General features: G+C 34.4%; 3 protein-coding genes across 3 annotated transcripts in view; 2 read left to right on the forward strand and 1 right to left on the reverse strand.

Moving 5' to 3' along the window:
- LOC147071415 (rRNA biogenesis protein RRP5-like) overlaps positions 1-10,257 on the forward strand; it is a 25,764-nt gene extending 15,507 nt beyond the window's left edge. The window contains exons 15-19 of the mRNA XM_085948648.1: positions 1,396-1,608; positions 6,017-6,145; positions 6,941-7,196; positions 8,914-9,079; positions 10,001-10,257. Coding sequence (XP_085804774.1) covers positions 1,396-1,608; positions 6,017-6,145; positions 6,941-7,196; positions 8,914-9,079; positions 10,001-10,160 — 924 coding nt within the window. The 3' untranslated portion in view covers positions 10,161-10,257. The remainder of the gene's footprint in view (positions 1-1,395; positions 1,609-6,016; positions 6,146-6,940; positions 7,197-8,913; positions 9,080-10,000) is intronic.
- The window catches only part of LOC147071408 (uncharacterized), a 444,271-nt gene that overhangs the window by 83,935 nt on the left and 339,941 nt on the right, over positions 1-20,395 (forward strand). The gene's annotated exons all lie outside the window — the stretch shown is intronic.
- On the reverse strand, positions 561-19,580 carry LOC147071416 (mitochondrial GTPase 1). The gene is made up of 2 exons (XM_085948651.1): positions 18,397-19,580; positions 561-588 (listed from the first exon to the last, which is right to left on the reverse strand). Exon 1 carries the CDS (start codon positions 19,448-19,450, stop codon positions 18,437-18,439), a length of 1,014 nt encoding a protein of 337 aa, XP_085804777.1. The 5' UTR covers positions 19,451-19,580; the 3' UTR covers positions 561-588; positions 18,397-18,436.

Consider the following 20,395-nt stretch of genomic DNA (forward strand, 5'->3'; position numbering starts at 1 on the left):
CTCTTAGCTAATCGGATTCATTTTGACATTCTTAGAGTGACGTTTGCATTCATATACCTACACTACACTACATCATAACATATCTCTTTATAATGGCCTCAAGCCTGAAACGTCGAGGAAAGAAGGAAGAAGTACACGCGGTGGAACCTAAGAATCTATTGCAGTAAGATATCCATGGTAACATTCTTACTCAAGAGATGATGTGTCATTTAATAATTAATAGTATAGCAAGTCTTGATATTTCTACTCTCTGACTTATGAAATCAATACAAAAACGCAAGGGAGGTATATAATATACTATATTTTAATATAATATACCTACATGTGATTAATTTAAAGATATTCTTCGTGATATTGCTCTTTCATCTCCTCGTCTCAGTGCTCTTCTGAACGATGATGCCTTATGCAGTTATGTTGCTCTCTGACTTAGTGCACTTTGTATCATGTACACCAATGCAATTGGGGAACACCAGTTGACGATATGGATTGAGCTGCTAGAGAAGTATCGGGAGACATAGTTGTCATTCTGCCATCAATGATGTGATCTGTCGATCTTTGTTTTCCGTCAAGGCAGGAACCTCTTGGTGTCTGTCGGCAAAATGGCAAGCGGCCTGATTATATTACAATGATTCCATGGAGGGAAGCGAAATGTGTAATTTGGGATGCCACCGTGGTGGATACACTCGCAGCATCTCACCTGAATAAATCTGTTGAATTGTCAGTTTCAGCAGCTTCTTTTTCGAACAACTCATTTACAGAATGTTATAAACAGTTACATAATATAGAATTTATAGTCATATATTTAACTTATAAGTCAATAATTATCTTAATAATAGCAATCACTGATCAAAAACATAATTCACTTCATTTAATTTATTTATTTATTATTTAGTTTCTTTATTAAACACTACAACAGGCCCTGAAACCCAATAATAGTGGTAAAACTCCCAGGCTTGAGGAATTGACATAGATTATGTAAATATATTTTGGACGTTTCTCATTCCTTCGTCATCTGAAAAGGTGTTAGGGCCTGGTGGGAGAAGAGGGAAACCATTTGGACATGAGCAGAGCATTTAATATTAATTAAAATGCTTGACTTTGTTGGGTGCTTGTTTCGTTTTCGTAAATTAGTATATATAATTCCGTATTATACTTGAAGAAAACCACTGAATCTGGGTCCAAAGATGAGTGCAAAACATATAAATTATGCTACACAAAACAACTTGGGGATAAGCGAGCTAGTAAGACTAAAATAGTAGCCCTAGATTGGGGCTATTAATTGTCCCAACAAGTTATTAGTATTACGTCATAATCTTGCAATAATCATGTCTATCAGCGGGATTACACTTTTGGTCACCTATCATGAATGTATTTTAATAATCTTTTTATTCTTAGGCGGCGGAAGAGCCCAAGAAGAAGAAAAAGAAGTTGACCACCGCAGAGAAAGTTGAAAAGGCCCGGTCGGATGAAGAGAAACTTAGAAATATCGAAAAACAACTGGCGGAGAGCAATAGTCAACCTCAGTCATCTGACCAATTCGATAGACTTCTGATGGCAAATCCAAACAGCAGTGAACTGTGGATCGCATACATGGCATTCCATTTACAGGTATTCCTTTATTTTACTACGTGGTACGTAGGTACAGTACTCTCTCAGTAATCCGCCACCCCAAAAACCAGACAAGTGTCCAATTAGTGAAAGCGGCGGATTATAGTGCATGTATACAAAATATGGTAAAAATTAAAACAAGTGTTTCGTAAAAATAGTTTTTTTGAGAAATTTTTAACCTAGATTTTACATTTTTGAATAAACTGACAAAATAAAATGTTAAATCGGGAATTAACTGTGTTAAAATGAAACAGGACTACAGAAACTATACACTAATAGCATGAAAACGTGAATTCCGAGCACGTATAATCGGGGTTCCAGTGTAGTTTCTTTAACCCTCCTCCCGCTAACGGCATCTAGAAATGCCCATGATAGTTAAACCGTTCACCGCTAAGGGCATCCAGAAGTGCCCATAAGTTTCTACCTCCGTATTTTCGTAATTCGGCGAGTAATACAGTCGAAATTTGTTTGAAAAACTAGCTGGGTTATTCCTTTACTGACATCTGTGACTTTTTTTCAATAAGACTTCTTAGATAATTCGAAATTAAGCAAAGACACATACCCTGTCGATATTGGAGTAAAACAGATTTCCAATGATTGGTTTCAAAATTTACCGCTAGTTGCTTTGCGCAATTTGCGCCGGCGCGAATTGATGTTAATGATCTCATACATGAAATCGGCTAGTGCGGTGATAATTTTCAACAGTCGATTGCTTTCGTGTTGTGATTGATACATTTCAAAGTTTTTTACGGTTTTCTATAAAATTATTATTGATGCGCCATTCTGTTAATAATTAATTATGTGCGTTAATTCTTTAAATGAAAAGTGATTTTATGAATTAAATCAGTGGTTGTAAAGTGAAAACGAAATTATTAACATATAAATAATTTAAAATTCCTATAATAAATCTTTTGTACTGTATGGAAATACATACGAAAAATTGAGAATAAGTAAATAATAATCTGTAAAATATTTAAATTTAAATTAAAAAATGTAGAATAGATTTTCAAAATTCACGGCCACTCATTTTTATTTCAAGGAAAGTGATGATTAAAATTCTTCTCATTTTAGTCGAATAAAGAACTAAGATTAAAATTTAATATTATTGTGTAGTGAATTAAAACTTTAAATTTCCTCAAAACTGTTAAGTTATAATAGCATATTTAGTGTTTAAATAAAAATGTCTATCCCTGATGTTGAATGTTTGGATTCGGACTATGAGATGGAAAGTGATAATGAAGAAGCTGCGCTAGTAGAACATCCCGACGATGTTGACGAGCCTTCCAATATAGGCAGTGATGAAGGAGTGGCTGAACCGTCTACCAGTGCAGCACCAGACAGTTTACTCCAATCGTGGACTGCGGGTCCCTTCGTGCCGATCACATACGATTTTGATAGTTTCAACTCAGGCGTTAACCCTAGTGTACAGCTCAATGAAAATTCCACAGAAATGGAATTTTTTCGTCATTTTCTTAACAAAACAATAATGAATACCATAGTTAACCATACAAATAATTACCACAACCATATGCTCAACACACAAGCCCACACTCCGAATGCAAGGATCCATGCCTGGTATGATACATGCCCAGAAGAGATGTATGTTTTTTATGCTGTATCAATGTTGATGACAAGAAATCGCCATCTCACAATTGAAGAACATTGGAGTGCTGATCCATTATTAAATTCTAAAATATTTGGCCAAACTATGATAAGAGATCGGTATGAGTTGATTCTACAAATGCTACATTACTCTGATACCCAAATCCCTACTGGAGATCGTCTTTATAAAGTGCGCTCACTTCTTGACCACTGCAGAAAAATATTCAAAGAAACAATGCTACCAAACGAAAATCTCTGCATCGTCGAAAGTATCATTGTTTTTAAAGGGAGATTAATATTCAAACAATTTATACCGTCAAAAAGACATAGGTTTGGAATCAAATTATTTGTGATTTGTGATGTGGAAACCGGTTATATTTTAGACTTTATTATTTATTGTGGTGTAGAAACCGAAATAAGTGATAGTGAACTTTTGGGAATATCTGGGGCTGTTGTCACCACTTTGATGAAGGATTATTTTGGTAAAGGGCATAAACTATTTTGTGATAATTGGTACAGCAGCCCAGAATTATTTCAGTTTCTACATAAAAAAAAGACAAATGCTTGCGGCACGGTACGTAAAACACGAAAGTCAATGCCAAAATTTGATAAACTGAAGAAAGGACAAGTAAAATCTCTTAACCGTGGCCCATTGCTCGTGTTAAAATGGCATGATAGGCGGGAAGTGCATATGATCAGTACCATGCACGATGACTCCATGGTACCGACAGATAAAATTAATAGGGCCACAGGACAACCCATTATAAAACCACAATGCGTTGTGGATTATAATAAAAATATGGGCACGGTAGACAAAGCTGACATGATGTTGAGCAGCCTCTCGTGTATGCGAAAGAGTCTTAAGTGGTATAAAAAGGTTGGATTCCACATCATAGATTTATTTTTATTAAATAGTAGCATACTTTACAAAGTTATCACCGGTAAAAAAATTAGTTTAGCTGAATTTCAATTAAACGTAATCCGGCAATTAATCGAAACATATGGCAGTGCCTCAAGACCATCGACATCACAAACTACTCGTGTAGTTAATAACCCAAAAAGAATTTTAAAAACAGAACTCCTAAGACATTTACCCCGTAAAATTCCTCCAACAGTAAATAAAACAAAACCATATCGAAGATGTTGTGTGTGTATTGCTTCAACTACTAAAGATAAAAAAAGAAAAATGACGAACATTATGTGTGAAGCATGTGATGTCGCTTTATGCTCTGTGCCCTGTTTTTATGACTACCATGACAAAATCAATTTTTGAAATATAGTTAAGCCATAAACATTAATTAGGTGTGACTGAAATATGAGACCAAGTTGTAAGGAAATAATATAACAATAACGATTGTGTGCGTTCTGTGTTGGTGTTAAAAAACGTGTGAACATTAATCATCGGCGCAAGTGTCTACCACTTATCCGGTATCATAGAGGCCACTTCACTCTGCGGTATGTACTCCAAGCGTGCTTTATTATGTATGACAGAATTTCTTAAAGCTCTGTTGCTTAATTTACGATCTTTTTGTTTATTTTCACATGCTGTAAAATTAAAAGGAATGTTTTATTATAGCTAGAGCCACTCAGTGGATTTTTAGGTACATTTTTAATGACGTTTCGGTATGATTTATGAATCGTAAAAATCGCAGCGCGCCCGAACAAGTACATGAGCGAAATTATGTCGCGATAAAAAGGTTAAGGGGGGACATGCTCGTCGAAGGTCAAAATTGAGTTTTTATTGTATTTTCAAACCATGATCCTGGACACTCCTTAAACGTTGTAGATAATCTATTTATATAATTTTGAAGCCTTATTATCCTTTATAGTTATTTTAAACATTTGATGACTGCATAAAGTATTTTTGTTACATAAAATAGTATTCTTTTAAACCTCTCGCTCTAATGTTTTAGAATATAGTCATATTTCGGTACATAACTGTGCAGTGGTGTTAAGATTTTTTACGTTTATTAATTTTTAAACGCATTTATAAAACCATTAGCATAATTTATTACGAGATAATTTTTGTAAAATATTCACGATAAAAATTATATTGATAATCTCTGTGATCCCAAATTTGACAAGAATTAGGCATTTTATTGTTCAAAAAATCGGCAAGATTAACACATCTGAAGATGATTCTAAAGATATTTATTATAAGCTATGTCTTTGACCATTCAAGTGTGATAAACATCTTATGAATAATGATTGCTTTATAATAATTATTGACCTAAGAATAAGGTAGTGTTTTTTTGAAATACGCCATTTCTTTTGTCATTCCCCAGTGGTTTTGAATAATAAAATGCCTAATTCTTGTCAAATTTGGGATCACAGAGATTATCAATATAATTTTTTATCGTGAATATTTTACAAAAATTATCTCGTAATAAATTATACTAATGGTTTTATAAATGCGTTTAAAAATTAATAAATGTAAAAAATCTTAACACCACTGCACAGTTATGTACTGAAATATGACTATATTCTAAAACATTAGAGCGAGAGGTTTAAAAGAATACTATTTTATGTAACAAAAATACTTTATGCAGTCATCAAATGTTTAAAATAACTATAAAGGATAATAAGGCTTCAAAATTATATAAATAGATTATCTACAACGTTTAAGGAGTGTCCAGGATCATGGTTTGAAAATACAATAAAAACTCAATTTTGACCTTCGACGAGCATGTCCCCCCTTAATGCGGATGCTGTATCATGATTTTATTCTGTTGGTACTACTTATGATTGAAATAACCTAAAGAAGATTCGGTGACCAACGTATCATAAACCATTTTTTTTATTCCAGGCTACCGAAATTGAGAGAGCAAGATCTGTGGGCAAGAAGGCCATTAGCATAATATCATTTCGTGAAGAAGAGGAGAAACTTAACGTGTGGCTAGCAATGCTGAATCTGGAAAATCGTTTTGGCACGAAGGTAATTACGTCCATAATAAAATCTTTTAAGATGATTTTGCATTAAAAATTCTCATTCCATGTACTCAATTCATCAAAAATTTACTAGCCCAGTCCCTATCTCATATTGTATAGATCTCTTTCTCCCCTCCCTACGACTTGGCAGCATTAAAAATTCACATTGATTATTTTCAATATGTGAAAGAACCTAATTGGTTGTAACAACCATTTCTTATAAGAACCGAAAACTCATCAGAGGCGGCCTAAATCTACAACGAATTGTAGAGCCAATGGTGAATGACTAAGAACCATTCCCCATAAAAAATACCTGTTTATATAACTTCTACATATAAGTAATACCTATGTAATTTCCTTTTTTTTAAGTGTACCATTACCATGTAAGTGGAAACAGGATACAAAATATTTCTGTGAATTTCGATAATGTAAAACGTTCAGAGGTTTTTTACAAGCCACTTCAAATTAAATATCAAAAGTTTACATCGAATAAAAGTGGGCACATAATGGAATTTTTTACACCCACTTTATCGTAATAATATCTATTTACATGACTATTTTATTTTTTGATTAATTTGGAAATTATATCGCCTTGATTTTTTCTCCTTTATAAAAATGATGGCGTAATTACACAGTTGGAGAAAGACTGCCAAAGTGACAACACGTACATATTATTGTGCCAAAATTTTTCATTCGTTTGATCAAAAACTTTATAGTAAATTTAAAAAGATTACTAAAAAAAATGTTGACGACACATTACGGATTGTTCCGCGACTGTTATTAATGTGTTATTTACCTTTAGGAATCTCTGACGGTTACATTACAAGAAGCTCTGCAGATGAATGAAACATTTAAAGTACATTCAAAGATGTTGGACATGTATGCGGACACTGGAAAGGAACATGAATTGTTAACCCTGGTGGATAGCATGGTGGCGAAGTACAGGGGTAACCCCGAGACATACATGATGGCGGGAGAAGCGTGTTACAAGTTGAATCTGGTAGAGAAAGCCAGATCCGTAATGCAGAGAGCAGTGCAACGTCTTGACAATAAGAAACGTAATTATTATTACATGTCATATTCAATCATTACTCTTTCCACCTTCCTCATGACCAGTGCTTTGTTTGTCGAGTCATTTCCGAGAAGAAATGAGCTTAAGCTAATGATGAGGCAAAGATCCCTCATAATGGGTAATAGATTTGAAATACTCATAGTAAGAAGCAATTCACAGCTCTGCAATGGGTGGGTATGATGTTTCGATTGACGCTGTACACATAGTGGTACAATGACTTAAATTTGACCGACACGTCTAGACTCACATTGCTATCATGTCACCTGAGTTCACGGTAAGCTCACTCCAAGAGTAAAAAGTGTATTCATTTAAAATGTTATCAGACAGATGCTCCCATCCTGTGGCACATTTCGAACTGAAAGTGAATAGTACCAGTAAAATCTGCCAAAATGTATCAGATACTATGGTCACCTTACACGTGTCACGTTGTCACCTCCGAAAGGGGGGGGGGGGTGTAGGATGATGCGCTGGACCCCCCCTGATGATGATGGGTCATGTGATGGTGATATCGTCTGCTGGCTTCTTTCGGGGACATGCTTATGTTGATTGACAACGCGGAATTATAGGCGAAAACAGGGCGTTTATTTGTCGGAATACATTTACAGTCAAGTAGTACAGCGTAGAAAATATTTAAAAAAAAAAAAAAATTAAATTTAAAATGGCGGGTGACGCCAGCGGCCGCGGCCGACGTCTGCAGAGAGTAGAGACCAAAAACCGAATGAATCAACCTTTTTGGAGTAGGTTAACTCAGGCAAGAATTAAAAATATTAGCTACAAATTCTGTCACTGAAAAATGACAAATGGACAGCCTTTACACCCTATGTACCTGCTGGTAGGTACATTGGGTGTCATATTTCTGAGAATTTTTGCTAACCACAGAAATATTTAACCAGACCTTTTCCAGGTACATGCTTTGAAAGGGACTGCAATTGCTGGGATTAACATTACTGCACTAAATTACAGCTTGCTTGTATGTTTAAAATTGAATAAGTATAAAATTTATAATGACGCTAGGTTTTACTTTGCTTGCTTCTAGAATTAATTTAGGTATAAAGAAAATGCAGGATTTTACATACATTAAGGGCTAGAATGATTTCATTAAATTTTGTAGAACTTGCAAAAGGGTGACTATAAATTTTCATACATCTAAGCTTACGGGCTAGAAATTTGCCTCGCAGTCGATCCGTTCATGTTTGCATGAATCAGCCCAATGATGATTCAGGCCTCATGGCCTTGGATCCTCTGAGGATGCCATGGTTTAGGCGGTATCAATGCCACACCACCAATCTGATGCGTGATGGAATGTTTTTTTATTTTCTGAAAGTTTACACATATTTTTTTATTTTAGTGGTTTGGAAGGAAGCTACAAATGATTGACACAATGATTTTGTAGATTGTCAGTTTATATTATTGAATTTTCTGATGGTTGTAGCACATGAGCTCACGTGACATGATGGTAATGTGTTTCTAGCATAAGGCTCATCAGTGGGTGGTCACTTACACGATGGATTGACCAAGTGAAGTATGCTACGGATCTCTCCAATACCTTCGGCCATGGGGACGGCGGAATGCATGGATCACTGGAAAGACATAACTAAGACAGTTTTTAGAAGGAGTAGCAATTACAAGGAAGGGCCACAAAAATGAAGAATTATATAATTGTAATTTGTACTGCATTTTACTTATAATGAATTTAATTTTAGATATACCGGTGCTTGTGAAGTTTGCTCAGATGGAAAATGCTCGTGGTGACTCTGAGAGAGCCGAAGCTTTGATTGAACAGATTGTCAGCTGTCTTCCTCAGCGTGTCGATGTGTGGTGTGTCTATGTTGACATGCTGATGAAATCCAACAAACTTGACAATGCCAGGTTAGCATGAAAATGTCTCTTGATTTTGCAAGTTGTTTATTTTTTTTACAGTATGTCGTTTCATTATTGAAACTGAATATTCTATGGTTTTGAATTGAAAGAAGCAATTCAATATTTGTTTTCATTAAAAAATAGCTACGCCTGGTCACCACATGCCATCTCAAATCTTTGGATCAAACTAGAAGCAAGTCCTCGTTGAGTTTTAAATGATATATGACTTTCAACAATATAATTTACATTAAATAGTAGTGTTTTTTAAAGGACTAATATGTGTTGACATTGATCAGTGATTGGCTATTCGGAAAACAGAGAGAAGACTCGATACTAGGCGATTATTTAAAGTCTACCTTCTCTTCAAAAAGCAAAATATAGAACCTGTGCACTAAAACACATGCAAACAGAGGTTTGGGCTAATCGAAAGTTTTTTTGTTTGTAGTTTGATGCTATTTGTCCTTAAGATTTTAGCGCTCTCTGCTTCATTGTATGAGACGATTCATACTTCTCTTTGCCTACCTAAACGCATATTGTGGAATGGCTACGTTATTTTACACACACTGGCCACTGTGCAACCCAGGTGGTCTACGAATAAGAAGGCCAACTAATGGAGTCGTAGATTTTTTAGCGCAAGTTCGATTCCTAGTTGGGTATCACTTTTTTTTATAATATCTATTTTAGTGAATTATCTATAAGTTTATGTTCATTAAAATACTGAAGTTGAAACAAAATTCAATTTTAAGTCCTGTAAATATGACTGTCCTAGCACCTGTACCATGCATTAGCACATTGAAATAAGAATGTCTGGACTTCTGGGCACCGCAAAATAGGTGCCCTGGCCTTGAAAATCACAATTATTGCAATTTGTTTTGTATTGTAATCATTTTGTATTTTGGAGACAGTATTGACGAATTAAATTTTTTTCAGACTGATACTCGAGAGGGCAGTCTCACACAAATTGACGGCCAGAAAAATGAAGACTTTGTACAAAAAATGGATGGAAATTGAAGAAAAACTTGGCAACACTGAGCAGGTTGAACGTGTCAGGCAGATGGCTTTAGAATTTGTTGAAAAGGCAGCAAATTAAGTATTGAAATAATTTCACCTTACACATGATGTGTATGACAAATACATACTTTATGTACTCTTACAATATCAATGAAATAAATGACTTGGATTTGTTACATTTTGTTATTTTATTACATATTTACCAGTGACGTGCCGTCCATAGATTTTGTGGATGCGGAGTACCCCAAGAAATATTTGATAATTTACTATCTGTATTTATTGCAATTTTATAATAAGTGTTACTACGCTATACTGCTTCGAATGGTTTTATAATTTCAATATTGTTATTATCGACATTCTACATCAGGGGTATTCAACCTGGTCCCTACCGCCCACTAGTGGGTGTTCCAGCTTTCATGGTGGGCTGTAGGGGTTTTAAAAAATACTTAAAACTACTTTAAAATTTACTTCCCTACTTCATAAAACACCATTACTGTGGAACCGGTGGACGGTTAGAAAATTTTACTACTAACAGAGCTACAAAAGTGGGCGGTAGGTATAAAAAGGTTGACTACCCCTGTTCTACATTACGAAAATATGTTTAGAATGTTGCAGTTACCACTCTGGAATAAATCACATCAAATTATTTCATCAGCTGCGCGCCATAATCCAATTTGTTACAATATGTAATTATGTATAACGTACAATAGTAAATATGTATTCTTCAAACAGCATCTCTGCAACCAAAAGTCACCGCACGCCATTGATACTTACCTATTCTTCTTAATATTATGAAAGTTTTTCTTTAGAAAAATTTGAATGATATAATAAATTATACATTTTTTGTATATCATGTCCATGGCAAAATCTCGTAACAGAAAAAAATATAAAATTGAGTTTTGGATGGCATTGAATTCTACATAGGAGGTAAAACGTACATATTACCTACAACATAACGTTTTTAGTGGGTTTTTATGAAGACTTTTATTTGTTTTAAACTATTCGCATGCCAAAAATCGTGATAAGAGGTTTTGCCGTGGATGCAACGATATTATGTATCTTCTAATTGCTCAATAAATCAATTAGTTAAGTATTAGACAGGTGATTTTCAACCTTTTTTGGTTTGCACAGAACACATGGAGAGGTTAATTACAAAAGAGATTTGTAAATCCGTCATACACTTGAGCAAAGTGGTGCCCAAGAGCAGACTTAAATTGTTGCCCCTATTCTATAGCATAAAAATATTAAGTAATTTTATTATGTTTACACAATGGATACAAGCAAAGAAAATCATTAAAATTTTGTCTACAGAATCTACGCCTAAGTTTTAATATGCGCATTCCTTCTTTAATTTTCCTGCCCCAGAACTATGATCTACCTACCTGCACAGAACATACAGAGTTCCCATACGAATTCCAAGCTATAATCAAAGTTTTGTCAAACTGTTGATTTTTAATATACAGTAAAACCTCGTTAGTAAGAACACTATAATTCGAAATTCGCCGTAATTCGAAATTTTCCCGAAAAAAAAGTCCCTTGAACATTATTTTCATATAAAAAATATACCTTTAATTCGAATTTCGTAATTCGAAATAATTTCAGAGTCCCTGGCATACAAAAATATTCAATAAATCGTAATAAAGTACACTATTTCACGAGCCAGTCATTGAAAATTGTGACAGACTTTTCTTAAAAAATCAAAAATTACTTATTTTAAGAAGGTAATAAAAATAATCCTGACATTTTATGACCCAATTCGGTAGGCACATCTATGATCGGAAACAAAATTAATGAAAATCAAAATTTTTTTTTTTTTTCAAAATTTTAATATTTTTCCCGATACATTTCATAATTCGTAATTCGATTTTTTTTTTCAATTTTCGGTCCCATGGAATTCGTATTAACGAGGTTTTACTGTAATTGAGATGTTACGGATTAAACGAATACAAGTGACATAATGTTTAGAGACATTATTTATAATTAAAAAATGAGTGAGGCAGTTTTCACATCAACTGATCATGGCGTAACATGATATTTAAAAGTGGTAATTAACTGGTCAGCAGCGAATGTATTAACTTGTCCTCCTCCAAACACTAAAAACATTAATACTCATAATGAAATATCAATAGTAATTGTTTCATGGAGTAAGTAGACAATAGATAATAAGAACATTTTGAAAACGAGACCTCATTTACAGAATGTGGAAAATAATTATATGGAATTTACAATCGCGTATTTAACTTTGCCCACAATGACCGAGCGACTTACAATGTCATGGGTTCCATATCGACCCTTAATCGGCAGAACAACGTAAGCGACACTTTTTGGTAAATTGCGTTTTAAACTGAGAACCGTTCAATATCACCTAGCGCGTAAGTGACAAAAATATTAGAGCCCGATCTCATTCGCATGACATTTTTTTAGGGTCTGTGCCTTTTAGCGTTTTAACTTGTACCGCATTATAAAGTAGAGCAAAACAACGTAACCGACGTTATTTGATAGTGTAAGCTACGGTACGGTTTATTCGGTGGTCCGTCTGGTAGTGAGTTGTGCGAAAACCGATTTGGGAGCAAAGCTCGCGCCGTCCAGTAAAACTGGCTGAGATAAAATAAACCTGGTAATAGAGTTTATTAAACAATAATTACCCGCCGTTTCATCTCACTACTGTCGGAATAATCTACGAATAATAGTATCTTCCTGTAGATTTTTGAAATGTTGAAAATATATATAAAATTTATACTGAAAATTTGGATTCTTTGATTGAATCCACTAATGTCGTGATTCAGAATGTTCAGAGACGTATTTAATAGACAGTAAGTTCAACTTGGGTTTTCATCTACCAAAAAAGAAAATAGTGTTCTTTTTGCGAGAAAATAACAAATATGTCTGGTGACAAGAGACATCGGCTAATTGAAATGGATACTTAGAAATGTCCCCTTACCATAAAGGATAAATGCAAGGAGATGTTCTTTAATGATCTGGCCAAAAGTAAAAATCACAATGATGTTTTGTGCGCAAGTTTTGACCTCGAGAAGGTGCAAAAAACTCCGTAGTCGAAAATACGCATACTATCTATGAAAGTGGAAAAAATAATGGATACTGCTTTTCATGGGGTGAAACTGATGGTAAACGTGGCAGTAATGAGATCTCCGAAATAATGCACAAATCTTTGGATAGGACTGACAAAGCGGGAAAAAATCAAGGATTTATTATACTGTGATTGGTCAGAATAAGAACCGGGCAACACTGGCTATGCTACGAGGGTGGGTCAATAAGTCCTTAGACAAGCCGACAGGTGGCGCGACTAGTACTGTAAGCGGTTTGTTTTCATGCAGCGGCACTACCGATTCAGTATGCTGCGAAGTTTCAATCAGATTGGTCGGGTTGTTGTGTGTTTCTCGTACATTTAAAAAAAAAAATTTGCTTGTTTACAAAAATGGAGAAAATTGAGTTTAGAGCTGTTATTAAACATTTTAATATAAAAGGGTTAACAGCAAAGGAAATAAAAAATGAGTTGGATTTAGTTCACGGCATATCTGCTCCTTCACTTGCAACTATTTATAACTGGTTAAATGAATTTAAACGTGGTCGTACATCAACAAAGGATGAACCACGCTAAGGACGTCCTGTAGAGGTGACTACACCAGAAATGATCAATAAAATCCACGATATGGTGTTAAGTGACCGAAGATTAAAGTTGAGTGAGATAATTGAGGTTACAGGGATCTCAAAAGGTAGCGTCATTTCTATTTTACATGACAAATTGGGCATGAAAAAAATTTCTGCAAGATGGGTGCCGCGTTTGCTCACAGACGACAATAAACGCAATAGGGTGGTGGCCTCTAAAGCCCTGTTGTCGCTCATGCAACGCAATCCGGATGAATTTTTTCGTCGCTTTGTGACTGTAGATGAAACATGGATACACCACTATACTCCCGAGACGAAAGAACAGTCAAAGCAGTGGATTGCGAAAGGCGAACCATGTCCAAAGAAGGCGAAAACCGTAAAATCAGCTGGTAAGGTTATGGCTACTGTATTTTGGGATGCACGTGGAATTATTTTCGTTGACTATTTGGAAAAAGGAAAAACAATAACAGGGGATTATTATGCATCTTTATTGGACCAGCTAAAAAACAAAATTGAAGAAAAACGGCCTCATTTAAACAGGAAAAAAATCCTCTTTCATCAGGACAATGCCCGTGTTCACACATGTTTACGATCAATGGCTAAAATTGAAGAATTGAAGTTCGAATTGGTCGACCACCCACCGTATTCGCCAGATTTAGCCCCCAGTGACTTTTTCCTTTTCCCAAACTTAAAAAAATGGCTAAGTGGACAACGTTTTTTTCAAATGAAGAAGTCATCGATCGGACAAATGCTTATTTTGAGGACCTTCCGAAAACTTATTTTTCTGACGGTTTAAAAAAAATTGAGAAACGTCTAACCAAGTGTATTGAGCTCCAAGGAGATTATGTTGAGAAATAAAAAAAAATACAAAAATAAAAACTGTTTTAATGCTTTTTTCTAAGGAATTATTGACCCACCCTCGTATCTTATATTATGAAAAATTCAACTTTCATTAAATTGATAGAAATACATTTTCTATTACCAGTGGGTCTATTCTGTATTTATCGACCGCTAAAGTGATAAAGTGATAAATATTATCAAACTTAGAGTAGGTTTGTATCATAGAATTAGCACTTATTGTAACAATTACAATACGTTGATTGCAATTGTTGCAATAAGCGCTACATTTTAACAGCACCTAGAGGTGCTGTTAGAATACAGCACTTATTGCAACAATTACAATACGTTGGTTGTAATTGTTGCAATAAGTACTAATACTTTTATACAAACCTACCCTAAGTTTGATAATATCTATCACTTTAGCGGTCGATAAAGTATAGAATAGACCAACTGGTCGTACTACGATGCTGGTCGATTCCATTCATGCGAGAATTGAGTCATTTATAATCAGAGTAGTTTGGGCACTATCAGAATGACCCACCATCATTTCCAACGCTAGGTCATCATTTCATATGCAGAATTCCGTGACTGGAAATCTCTCGCTGCTACTTGCATTGCTTCAAAGTTCAAAATTAATTTGGTGAATTACAAAAGGCATAATTTAAAAAAACTTACCAAATATTGTACCTACTCTGGTGACAGTAGGACTAAACTGTTAGACCTAGAAAATGTCATCAGATCCCGATCAAATGTTGTGATGCTTTAAACGCCAGCCACCCTTGCTGTATAGTGCTAAATCACCAATATCGGAGATCGAGTATAACGATCTTTAAAGTATCTGTGCAGAGATGACGGACGAGTTTATGAAACTGCCACATAGATTATCAGTGGAAGATACTTTACCGGAATCCGATCAGGAAGATGTGAATGAGGATAATACAGCGATTACTGCTTAAAAAATAAGGGACAATAATTTTTTTGTAAGATTACAATTTTATTTTATCATAATTAGTAGGTCCCCGTACTTAATTATGTACGAGTAGATACGTACATATTTCATTTTGAAAAATAACAATACCTAATAATATTAATAATATAAGCGAACCCTTAAAAATACCAATCATTTATTTTTATTTTACCTATGTGGTTAAGTATCTACAAGCAAAAATATTAATTTAAAAAGTATTTTTAATTTATTTAACTACGCCCCCTTTCGTAAAATAAATGGGTACTTATGTTATTTATTTTATTACTTAATTATTAATGCCCTGGCATGATAATTAGCATGAAATTTATAAATAAAAACAACTACGCCAAATAGCGTAAGCGACATGCCTGGAAAAAATGCAAAACAGCGTTACCGCCACTATCTCGAAAACTAAAAGCATTAATGCAATTGTTTTATAATTTCCGTATAGGCAGTAACCAATTATTAGTAACCACATTAACAGAATTCATTTTTAGAACTAATTACGGAAATAATTAAGAAAAAACCTTCTCTAAAATTTATGAATTGTCGCTTACGTTGTTCTGCCGATTAAGGGTCGATATATTTCATGAACTATTTTATATGACCTGCACAAATGTGATTTCTTCTCATATGCAGGAAGTAGCCATTTCATCATTGTTTAGATAAACTATGTATTTATTTATTAATGTTTCCCAGTATTTTGGATAATACAATAAATATAAATAAAACTGACAATATTAAAAAAACTATTTTATTAATAATTAATATTTAACACAATCAAGATAGTAAAAGCACCATGACAATTGGTGTGCTATATAATATCAATCAAACTATGTGGTTCACTTTACACTATACAGTCAATAAGTCTTCGCCAGATCGCACACCTAAACTCGTCTTGACTGCAACATGTCGAATGTGTTCGATACAGCTCTAATGCGACAATTTAGTTTGAAAAATATAGCTGGTGTCGTAAGCAATAAATTTCACATTTTGCATAGAGCAATACCAAAATGTCGCATAGGTAAATGTGAAAAAGACGTTTTTTCATTTGTTTCAGCTGTGTGACGTGTCTTTGCTTGTGCGCATGGAAGACAGTTGCAACATTGCGCCCAAATTTGATTTATGATCAAATTCCAGCTGAGACGATTTTCAATGTGCGACCGGGCTTCTCCGGGGATCACTTTTTAACATTATTTTATCACTCATAGCCCCGGGATTAGAGGTATATAAATCTCAGAATCGATTATTATTTCTGGGATTTTTAATGATAATATTATTGCGAAGCTTTCATGCTGCTGTGATAGTAAGTACACTAACACCTCGCTTTACGGCCAAGATAAATTCCTGGAAAGTTGGCCATAGTAGGAAATTAGTATAACATTTATTATTATCGTGTATTTCCATACAAATCAATTCAATTTCCATAGGAAGTTGTAGAAAGTGTAGTAATCATATTTATATTACAAAAATAAATATGTTCTTTATCAGGATTAATTTTAAGTAGCATGTTCCTTGTCCGAAATATGAAAGCGCTTTTGACTATTCCATATCGTCTGTCGAATTTTATGATGCAGGTGTCCATGACTTTGTATTATTATCTATGCAAATATTTCGTCACTGTTCTGGCAGAAGACACTAATTCGAAAAAATTACATATTAAGTTAGTTATACCAAAATGTTCCTTATTTCAAACTTTGCCATCTGGAAACCTTCTAAATAAATAAACAGTCTTTATTTTAAAGTCAAACATTTTAACAACTTCGAAGTCAAATTACTCAAAACTAGTATTCTCCAGTTAGTGTGTTCTGCCAGAATAGAGACGATTTATACTTCCAATTATTTATTCAGTCAATTTTTTTATGCATATATACGTCAGTGACGTGCGGTGACTCTTGCTTGTAAAGATGCTGTTGAAAAATACGGATCTGCCTACTATTTGCTACATAGAGTTTTGTGACATATTGAATTTTGGCGGGCAGCCGATGAAGTAGCATGGCGAGCGGTGTTAAAGCCCGGTAGGTTCGAAATATTTTAAAATTAAAATGGGTCTAGAATTTTTATTACGAGTACTATATCGATTATATTTGTGAATGCAGAGCATCTACAGCAGGGGTTCACAAAGTGTGTCCCGCGGGTCAATTATGTCCCGCATGACTTTTTGATGTGTCCCGCGATATGTTAAATCTGTATTATTTTTTATTTTTCATATCGAATATTAAAAATTACATTTAAAATTAAATATCCTCTGGCAAGAATGAATGATCAGGCAGTTTGATATTATTTGTGTATGAGTAAAGAAGTAGCAGAATTTCTATGTGTGAGTTACGCGGTATTAATTGGCTCATTAAATGGCTTGGAAGTACCTATATTTGTGAACAAACATTGTCTACAATGAGCATTAATAAATCATCAAAATTAACAGACAACCATATCGCATCAATTTTCCGTATTCACACCACAAAATTTGAGCCTAGATTGCAGGATTTAGTTTCAAAGAAACAATCGCATAAATCACATGGTGAAAAATAAATAATTTTTGATTTCAAAATTGACCCTTAACGAAAAAGTTTGTGAACCCCTGATCTACAGCATCTATGCACTGTACGCCACCGATATACATAGTATATTTTTAGGGGCACAATGTTTTTTCTCGACAAAAATAACAATAGGTATACTTAATATGAATTATTTTTATCAAGTATTTTTTTGAAATTGGGTCCAATTTTAAATAAGCCACGTTATAACGAATGGCCATATAAAGAGGCATAAGTGTAGGCATTATTGTATATACACACATTCAAAATGATATTAATATCACAGAAACAAATGTGAAGGGTAAGTATAACAAAGACATGTTGAAAGTATCAAAAGCCTATACCAAGTTGTCGCAGCTGATAATGATGATGTCAATCACAAGATTAGTTGACACTATCCTGACGATGTACTCGGTTTGCAGATAGGCCTTCTTCGATATCAAATAATTCTCTATCTAAGAAGACTTTGCCTAACTCTCCTGATCGGAACGCTTTCGTCATATATTTAGCTGCAGCCAAAATGTCTGGTAATTCTTTTATGGATTTATCAAATGACCTTATCCTTTTAAATTTCCCCAGTTTAATAGCACCGACATTTAGCACTTCAGATATATCATCACAAGGTTCTTTGAGACCCATAAGTTTGACGTAATCATACTTTTCGTATTTGTTAAGCCAATATAGTAAATAATCTGCTATGACGTCTTCACCGACCAAATGATCTTGGAGGGCAGCGCATAGGGCTAATTTGAGACCGGTTTCGATGTTGCCAACGTTTGGCATCATAATTCCCGGTGTGTCGAACATAAAGACGAGCGGATCTTCGGATATCTTAATTTTTGTAAGAACACTACGGGTAATACCAGCGACAGCTCCCACTGCGGAAGCACTGGATAATCTTAGATGTTTATTACGTAGTTTATTTAGAAGTGATGATTTACCAACATTCGGAACACCGATTACCATAATATTATTATCCTTTTCTTCTCTTCGATTATACCTATCGGATTTTTTTATTAATTCTTGCATGAGTGGCATTATTTTTTTGATTCCGGGGCATTTATCATCTTTGCAGTTTGTATATATGACATGTTGAATATTTTCTCTGGCTAGACGCTCTATCACTTTAGGATTTTGGCCCGAATCAGATAGATCCTTCTTGTTAAGAACGAGTATGTGGGGCTTGATTTCACTAATGGTTGCTCTTAGGTTAGGATTTCTGCCGGAAAATGGGATCCGCGCATCATGAACCTCAATAACGCAATCAACTACCTTCAGCTTCTGTTGCATTTGTTTTAGGCCCTTGTTCATATGACCGGGAAACCAATGCAGCAAAGTTTTGTTAACAATGTTGAACGATTTTCTAAAACGTAAGGCATTTTTAAAGTTTTTGGCCATTCTGATATTATGTTTCACTTTTCAACCGTTTGCACTATGTATTATAAAAATATCATATTCCATTAATTTAATATTAAGTTAGTTTAAAAATTGTTCAATTTATAACCTCAAATATTTATAAACGTCAAATGACAACTTTATGCATAGACTAAACATACCTATATTATTATCTATGGACTAACTAAAATAATCAGTACCATAGACTTGTTACCTGCATCTTGTACAAGTAAAAAATAAAGATTATAGAAAAGAAATTTTAGTACCTAGTTATTTGGGAAAAGAGGATACAGACCTATGCAGACCTACAAACTTATCTAGAGAATGGCCAAAAATTGAACTACCATAGGACGCCATATTGAAAAACGTCATTCGAATGTCAGATTTTGCCAGTTACGAGTAGGGTTGCCAACCATCCCGGATTGTCCCGGAATTGGAATTGCAGTCCCTGATCCCGGATGAATGCTAAATTGTCCCGGAAATTTAGAGAAAACTAATCCATAATTGACATTGTGTAAATCCGTTTAACGTTCTTCCAACGTACCTACATTAAAATAAAAAATAAAAAATGTTTTGAATTGACTTGGGAGCAATAATTATCCATTTTCCGAAAAATGTTAGAAATCATAATTGACATTGATGCTTTATAATAATGAATATACAGATCTTCGATTGGTTTTTCCTGCTCTGAACAAAGAGCAAAACGACGACAAACGATGGGCAGAGTATTTGAAAAAGCATGAAAAATCGGTCGAGCTGATGAAAATTGTGTCTTTCATTTTGTCCATCCCTGGGAGTAATGCTTAAGTACCCAGAAAGAGTATTTAGTCACATGGACAGTGTGTGGACGAAGGCCAGAAATAACATGATTATTGACTTAGTAAAGGCGGACTTTCAAATACGACTTAATAGTAAATAGTGTGCAAAATTTTTTAAATACGGAATAAA

The sequence above is a fragment of the Rhyacophila brunnea genome, unplaced genomic scaffold (assembly GCF_057557595.1).
Source record: "Rhyacophila brunnea isolate RB1 unplaced genomic scaffold, BYU_Rbru_1.0 scaffold_20, whole genome shotgun sequence".
Classification (NCBI taxonomy): domain Eukaryota; kingdom Metazoa; phylum Arthropoda; class Insecta; order Trichoptera; family Rhyacophilidae; genus Rhyacophila; species Rhyacophila brunnea.

Coding starts and splice junctions, on each gene's coding strand:
- LOC147071416 (XM_085948651.1), bottom strand. CDS start 19,450: ATGGCCAAAAACTTTAAAAATGCCTTACGTTTTAGAAAATCGTTCAAC.